At 41.4% G+C, this 8,361-nt stretch overlaps 1 protein-coding gene across 1 annotated transcript; it reads right to left on the reverse strand.

Annotated features, from left to right (window-relative positions):
- Nucleotides 1–895: 895 nt before the first annotated feature.
- Nucleotides 896–7,737, reverse strand: pcolceb (procollagen C-endopeptidase enhancer b). The gene is made up of 9 exons (XM_067524452.1): nucleotides 7,585–7,737; nucleotides 6,330–6,438; nucleotides 4,625–4,883; nucleotides 4,276–4,400; nucleotides 3,638–3,774; nucleotides 2,894–3,489; nucleotides 2,713–2,793; nucleotides 2,251–2,421; nucleotides 896–1,879 (listed from the first exon to the last, which is right to left on the reverse strand). The coding sequence occupies exons 1-9, from the start codon at nucleotides 7,668–7,670 to the stop codon at nucleotides 1,749–1,751; spliced, it is 1,695 nt and encodes a 564-aa protein (XP_067380553.1). The 5' UTR covers nucleotides 7,671–7,737; the 3' UTR covers nucleotides 896–1,748.
- Nucleotides 7,738–8,361: the final 624 nt, after the last annotated feature.

The following is an 8,361-nucleotide window of genomic DNA, read 5'->3' on the forward strand; positions in this document are numbered from 1 at the left end:
CTCTGTCTTTCCTTAGTATGTTGCCCGCGCATTGTCTCCATCATGGTCATTGCTGAGGTCATAGTTGGTAAGTGAGAGATGCACTTACAGGTATGAAGATGCCTTCAGGTAGTTTTATTGTCCATTTAATTACTGATCACCAACAATAAAATGTGTGTATTTAAATCATTAAATGCAGCAGATGACTTGAGACTCCTCTTTAGCTTCGTGCCTAACAGGATTTGTGCATGAAAATGAGTGTCCAAGACAGCCCTTCATTCCCATCTATTATGGGGGATTTTGTTTATGATTTTCTTCATAGTCTGCAAGTGCTGTTTGGAGAAGGACTTTATTGTCATTTGTATCCTGGCAAGTGTCTTCGTATTAGGTTTTAAATACTGTATATCCAGTTTTGTCAACACAAAATTAGTATAAATATTGCTCTGTGTTTGTGAGGGGTTTTGTTAGACTCACCTTGTTTTGAAATTTTACTGCCCCCAGTAAGTAATTGCGGCACATCAAAAACAAATGGAGGAGCATTTGACCGATCAGTAACATGACTGGGTATAAAAGGAGCATTTCAAAGAGGCAGAGACTCTTGAATGTAAAGATGGGCAGAGGTTACTGCCCCCATTGTCAGGACTGACGTTCCACCAGTTTTGCATTAATACAGTCTTGCTACACGTACTCAGTAGGTGGACTTTCTTTTGCAAGGAGTAGGACCTTCATATATGTTGATGTTAATCGTTTTCCGTAAAAGCCACAATAAAGCTGTAATGTTAGAACACTGAAATTGGGCTGCAGTAAACAGACTGACATTCCTGCTAATGCTAAGTTTGTAAGGTAAAGTGTAATTGTAGAGTGTAGAGACAGGTTTACTCGTGTCTGGTGGTCCAACAATTATCCACTCCAGAGGTCCTTATATGACAAACACTGAACATTTATTGAGTCCCATTTTCCAATTGAGCAATTAACAGTAATTTCACAGAAAACATTTCTCAAAAAATTCCACTGAACAAGTTACGAGACCATGTACCTCCACAGAAACACACTCAACCTTGTAGTCCGTTCCTTTGCTCCAGTCCAAACTGACAGCGTTTCCAGGGCAGCCATGTGATGTCATCAATATACTTCTTAATCTATCTAATATATCCAGACACCAAAACAAAAACACAACAAATACATAAAAATCCCCCGTCGGCTCATACACAGTTTAATTTAATATTTTGGACACTTTTACTCGGTGGTGCCAAAATTGTGTATAGATTTATAATTAATGTTACTGTGTCAGTGGCAATAACCTTTAGCCGACATAGCTGCCAGAAAGGTCTATTAAAGTTGATGTGTGGTTAAAAAATGTCCTCTATAAAACGTGTGCTGTAAACAAATTGCCTCTCAGTAACATTTTTAACAGATGTTCAGTGGGCAGCTTGGTGGTGGAGTGGTCTGAACAGGAAGTAATGCATACACAGATTATTACATAGGGATCATTTAGATTAGAGGATACTGACGTGACCCCAGACTTCATTTATTATATGCATGTTTAAACATAGACATTTTAAAGTATATAATCAATAAAGTATAATTTATATACAAAATATAATGTCTGTTTTAAAAAATGCTTAACATTTTTCATTTTCAACAGAATTTATCGTGTAAAAAATTATGTTTGGATATTCTTTATAATATTTTCACTCTTTTTGTAACGTTGTATGTTCTCAAAGAGGCAACCAGGGCCGCTAATCTGATCGGTGGATTGGGCTGTGACGTCAGCACGTTTTACGAGAAAGGTTGACCAGTGCATTAGCGTGGACGGGCTTATAGAGGAGCGTAAAGCTGGAAGGGCTGAGGTTACCGTTGCCCTGTTCATCGACTTTTCCCATTAACACGTAGTTCAGACCTGTACAAGAGACAGAACAAGGATAATAGTTTTGGCATGTGTCAAATACGAAGGAACTATACTAAAGAACACATTACAACCCCAATTCATGAAAAGCTCGGACAATGTGCAAAACCTAAATAAAAACAGAAAATTTCATCAACCCATATTTTATTCACAGTAAAAAATAAACAACATATCAGATGTTGGAACTGAGACTTTTTACCATTTCATGAAAAAGGTAAAATAACAACATAACATTTTTATTGTGAATAAAATTTGGGTTGAAGAGATTTTGGACATCGTCCCAACTGTTTTTTTAATTGGGGTTGTTTGTAATGCAGAGTGACACAAGCACTGAATAAAAAAGCATAATGAGAATTGTATTTTACCTTTGGTTAGCCCAGGGCATCTCTTGCAAGTGGAGGTCAGTGTGACTGACCTGGCAGGTCCTGACTTACTAATGTTAAGGCGTCCTGTCTTATAGGCCTTGATTAGGAAAACCTCGATTGTTGAAGAGCCCGCAGGACCAGCGGTCAGAGATGTAACCTTACCCGTGATCACTGAAAGAAGGGAGAAAAATATGACTTTAGAGAGGGAAGCGTTTTTGTGATCACTTTACCATAAAATTTTATTTTTCTCCAAATTAGAAAGTAGCCCCTTTACTGATGGCTATTTCCAAATAATAAAATAACATGTATCAGTTATACTTATGTATATCCCAGATCAACGCACAACAAAAGCACTTTGAACAAAGTTGTGAAATAGGTGATATTTTGGAAAGGTGACAATGCGAAAACAGACAGAGGGTGTTTTGTGGAGACCCGAGGCCAGCAGCTGATGGAGTGACTCACCAAAGTCATGAGGGCAGAAGCTGGACTGGAGGGTTCCTGTCCTCTTACAGGGTTGTGTACATAGCGGGTTCAGTGGTAAAGCTGAAGAAAACACAGCAAGAAAAATTTTTTAAAAGACACCTAAACTACATGCTACAGTTGTGCACACATATACCTGTACATTAAAATCAGTTTCACTCACGTTTTTTGACCACAACAGGCTTCTTTGTCACTGTCTTGCTTAGTCCTGGTTTATCTGTTGCATTAGGTTTGGTCTTAGGTTTGATTGCTGGCTTAAGTCCACTTTTGGGAGTCGGCTTTACTGGTTTGACAGCAGGTTTTAAGGTGGGCTTGGTCTTCAAGAAAGGCTTACGTGTGGGTTTAACCTTCACGCTGGGTTTTAGTGTTGGCTTGATGATCTTAGGTTTGGGTGTAGGTTTAGTTCTGGGCTTTGGTGTGGGCTTTTTCACAAGTACCTTAGGTATGGCATTAGGTGGTTTGGGTTTCATTGTGGGCTTGACAACAGGCTTCTTTGGTTTTTTCACCAGTGGTTTTTTTGTGGGCTTAGGCTGAATGCCAGGCCTAACCTGGGTAGTTGGTTTGGTGGGTTTGCTTGGTCTCACTGGTTTTTTCTGTGGCATGGAGGTAGTTTTAGGCCCGTAGATAAAGTCACCCCCGGCTGTTGGCGTCCGGGACCCACGGGGCACACTGGAGTAGTGAGCCATGAAGCCATCAGAGGTCACGCTGAGGTCCGAGACAAACTGCACAAGGAGCTCATTCCCATTGGTCACTATAGTTCTATGTATAGAAAGGGGTAAGCAGAGAGAAATAACAAAGGGAGGGACAGGAGGATGAAAGAAATTTGAAAACACAGACTTGAGGAAGCGGAAAAACCTTGGCAGACCTTAGCCTCCATTCGTGTTCCATTTCAGATCAGTGCTCTCACCCTGGGCTTCTGTCTCCACAGAATATCCCAATCCTCCTTGAGTCGTCGCTCTCTCCCCCGTTAAACAACGCAACGTAGTCGTAACGACAATACGTGTCAGGCTCCAAATCTATCTTCTCAAACTTCACCTCAATCACCTAAAGGAGAGGTTGAGACATAAATAGGAAATCAAGGATGTTATATAACTAATTATTATGAGTCCAGTACAGTGCAGACATAGATTTCTGAAACACAGAGGGGCATTTAGTCCCTCTCTTGCTTTCTTCCCTCCTTCCTTGCGCTCAATCTCTTGGCACACATGAACACGCCTGCAGGCACTCAAAGAAGTCTTTCATTTGAACTACATCACTAGGCGGCTGTCACACTCACACACTTACTGTATGCAGGCGCTAAATTAGAGATCTTTCCCGATTATGGGCCCCCTTAACTCCTATTTCCATTCCTCCATCTTTTCTTGTGCTAAACACTAAAAATCACTGGGTAAAAATTTACCCACTGATGGGTCAATAACATAATACATATAGTGGAAACATTTATTTGTTGGGAGGAAATTAGCCAGCAGTTTTTACCACAGCATCAATAAAGTTCTTTAACTTTGATTATTAAATAATACTGTCAAATACATGATATTGGCTTACATTGCTCGGCTCTACTGAGATGTACCAAGAGCAGCTGATGCCTGCTGGGTAATCAGAGTTGGGCCAATTGGGCGTCTTGAGCGAGCCCTGTGCTTTGGTCAGCCGACCGCCACAGAACTGGTTCTCTGTGGGGGAAGTAGATATGCTGCCTTCACATGACTGCCTTCATCTTCAAAATCTCAAGAACACACTTGTTTTCAGCTCGATAATGTAAATGCTGATTGTACAGATTGATTAATTTGGAGAGGATTGTATGACCTTTTCTGAGCATAAACAATGTTTGGGATCATTTAACTTATATCAATTATTTTTAGCATAGAATAACATAACAATTGTTACATATCCAAACCTTCCACGTGTGGCTTCCCTGCACTAAAGGATGCCAGAAAACCTCTTCCGCCCGTGGCTTCGTCTGACACCATTTCTAACATCATGGTGTTGGAGGTGGAGATGAGGGCACCGGGTCTGAATGTCCCACAGAATCGACCCAGCTTCTGCACCAAGCGGGAGTGACCGTTGTAGACGTCCAGGTAGTCGTACCGACAAGTGGGGTCAGGCTCCATGTCGAAGAGGCGGAAAGACAACATGACCACATGACCCTCTGGAACCTGGAGAAGGTGACAAGTGATGTTTTTAGGAATAAGAAAAAACTGAGAAGGATGTACAGGAATAAATATATTTAACGTGTTTGCAGGATGTGTTTGAAAAGAAAACAGGAGCATTTTCATGTTTGAGGAAACTGTTTAAGCCCCATGTGAGATTAATTGGTTATGTTCTAACATGAATGTGTTTCCTCACAAAGTAGAAAGCAAACTTCCGAAAACTAAAAATAAACTTCATTCAGTGTTGAATTACAGTAAATGTTTTAGTAGTTACTCAGCTCACAAACCCACAGAACTTAGTTTTTAAATTCTAGTAAATACGTCAGAGTTTCTAAGGATGCTAGATTTGTTGGACTAAGTACAGATGTTGTATTTGGTGCAATGGTGTAGCCATAAAATACACGAAGTGTTAAAGTAGATTTGGGAAAGCCTTTTTCTGTCTATATGCACCCGGTGCTTTTTTTTACAATTCACCCCTTGAGTTCATTGCATGAACTGTTTATTTATCACTACAAATAAGCAAACACAAGCATATTGAGGATGTAATCATATCGTGATTTGTTGTTGTGGTCATTCTGCTTGAGGTCACCTGCTTCATTAGTGAAAGTGACCAAAGGCGTGCATCATTACAGACTCAATGCAGAGATGTTATTTTTGCTGATGTAATGCTTCATAATTTTACTAATAAATACCAAGTTTTTTGCATGGAAACCTGCCAACAGAGCTGCTACAGGGCCTCACAACAGCTTCTGCCATATAAATGATGTGGCAGCACTACATTTAAACAACATTGTCAGATGGACTCATCAGCCTCAAAGGTACTTATAAAGGGAAAATGGAGAAACTGTAAGCATGATGAAGTGCAAGAGAAAACCACTTAAACAACTCTTTAATCTCCAAGCCTTTGTGTCCAAAAATACAGAAAGCTGAAGAAGCCAAAGGGATTAAAGCTGGAAGTTGTTTTTTTTATTTGCTGTGGTGCCAGTGGATCATTGGTTCACATGTTGATTCGGCAAACTGTCACAACAGATGCCCTTCCTGAACCAACCCTCCCCAATTTTTGCCAGGTTCAGGAGCAGCGCTCAGATGTACACTGTCATGGCTGCGGTTGGTCGGTTTGCAGGTTTAGTCTCCTTCCTAGCGACACTCAACATGTGGTGAGATAGATGTCGCAGACCACTCTGCCAGGTGAGCCACTGATTAAAGCTGGAATTGAATATACAAAGTAAAAAACTGAGGGTATCAATTAATAGATGCATCCTGATGGACAAATAGCAGGTGAAACTAAGCGAACAGAGAATCAGGAACATGGCAACATCAATAAATTCCTCTCTGTGGGTTTACCATGTGTGAAAGAATGTTTAACAATGCACCAGTGCCATTAAGCGGTGCAGTGTGGCTCAAACTGGAGATGTTTGACACAGTGTGGACAGTGATTTCAGAATGACTCACAGTGATGTACCAGATGCATTTACTGTTGGGTTTATAGTGACTGGGGAAACCCTCACTGGCTACGATGCCCGAATCTACGACCAGGTGGCCTCCACAGTGGAAGATGGGCCTGAAAGAGGAAGAAAAAAGAGCATCATACAATCAAATGTGGTTTGGCTTTTCATTTAAAGTGCATCACTGGAAGAAAACGCAGCTTGCCTGTGCAGCTATACTGAGTATTGAGCCCTGTGCACACACACGTTTACATGCTCACTATAAACCACAGCAGCACAGTCTGTCTCTGTTCTGAGTGCGGGGAGGTTCCCAGCGAACTCTCCCGGTTTATGTTTTTTCATAAAACTTGGTCAAACCAAGCCAGGACTGTCAATATACAGTATACATCCTGTGAGCATTCTCCACACACTGACTATACCGCAAGAAGGTTGTCAGTAGTCACAACACATACTTTGCTCCAGCAGACAGGCACCTTCAAATGCTGCACAACAGCCTGCTCACACATGGAGTTCAGTGATACACACCCACACTTTTGCACCCAGATAAACACAGATCAAAGCAGGACCAGCCTCAGCTTTTAATTTTGAAGCACTCTGCACTCTTGTTATTTTAAATGGTGGCTGCTCCTGAAAATCTCTAGTTGCCATTTTCCTCCAACTTTAACCCTTTTTTACACTGCGAGTACTGTTTCCTTGATCATCAACTGTTTTGGTTTTTTCAGGCATGCTGTGGTTCAGTAAGGCCACATTTAGGATGAAAAAAAAACCAAATCGCAGCAGTGGCGGATCCCTCCCTTCTGACCCTCCGGAGCTAAACAACCCACAGGCATTTGTTTGTCTCTTGTTCAATTTACACCCTTGAGTGTGCAGGCATGTGTGCGTGTGCAACGAAAGTCAGACTTTCGTTCAGGTTCACTAAGTATCTCAAAACTTTCCTACACTCAAAAAATGTGTAATTGCACCACTCACTGCACCAATAACCAAATGCTGTCATTATGTGTCCGCCTGTCTGTCTGTGTGCTTATAGGATGCCAACCACATCTTGCTAACACTGCAACCTTGTATTTCTGCTGCACTCCCCATAATCATAATACTGCACCCAGCAGATGAAAAAAAAAACACATTTAATCAGGACAGATGTCCCCTTGAGACCAACGCGCCACATGTGCAGATGCAGGATGCAGGAAAAAACAGATCCACAAGAGAGACATTAACATTTACATACCTGAGGATGTAAAATCTTTCTGACATACTGAACTTACCTAGTGAAGTTGGTCTGGGTCTGAGCCTCAGTGCATCCCAAAGTCAAAATGACGAGAAGGCACACGGTCCACACCCTGTCCTCCATCCTTCCTGATTAGGAGAGAAGAGTGCAAGGAGGAGAAAATGAGGCAGGAGAAAGGAGGGAGATGCAGAACAGAGGCGTGGGGAGATGTAAGGCTTGAAAGGGGAGGGCAGAGAGGACAAGGAGGGAAGTGGAAGTGATGGGTGAGAAGTTGGAGTAATATGAAGGGAAAAAAAGAAAACTACGTTAATTACAGTGGATATGGACTCATAGTCAAACATTATACATAACTATGTAGCGCTTATGCTCCAGCTATGTGTTGCTGCTGTTGTTTAACAGGTAACGTTTGGCAAATGTGTGTTTCTGCAGGCGTGTGCACTGACAGACAGACTGCTACTGTTGCATGTTTGTTAATGATCACTTCACTGCAGCTACAAGCCAGGCTTTGGTTTCCCACAGTAGCGACAAGGCATTTATGTTTGGCAATGTTGATCTGTTTGTCCAGACAGAAATATCTTAAATGTTGAAACCTGGTAACTCTGGAGGTCCCCTGACTGTTCCTCTAGTGCCAACAACAGCAGGTAAGAGTGTTCATCTATCTTGTGAAATATCTGAACATAAACTCAACTGGATCACATTCCTTGTATTTTATACGGTGTGAAAGTGCAAAGTTAATGACAAGTTGCCATTACAGTAGTTGCTCATTCAAACCATGCAATTTGAAAATGTTGTAACTCAGGAAAACCTCAGGGGT

The sequence above is a fragment of the Channa argus genome, chromosome 12, assembly GCF_033026475.1.
Source record: "Channa argus isolate prfri chromosome 12, Channa argus male v1.0, whole genome shotgun sequence".
Classification (NCBI taxonomy): domain Eukaryota; kingdom Metazoa; phylum Chordata; class Actinopteri; order Anabantiformes; family Channidae; genus Channa; species Channa argus.

Bases quoted from the DNA above. Each gene is read 5' to 3' on its own strand.
- pcolceb (XM_067524452.1), bottom strand. From the start codon at position 7,670: ATGGAGGACAGGGTGTGGACCGTGTGCCTTCTCGTCATTTTGACTTTG. The intron at 6,439-7,584 runs GTAAGTTCAGTA...TTCCTCTTTCAG, and splicing joins ACCCAGACCAACTTCACTAG to GCCCATCTTCCACTGTGGAG. The intron at 3,490-3,637 runs GTGAGAGCACTG...TTCTATACATAG, and splicing joins TGTGGAGACAGAAGCCCAGG to AACTATAGTGACCAATGGGA.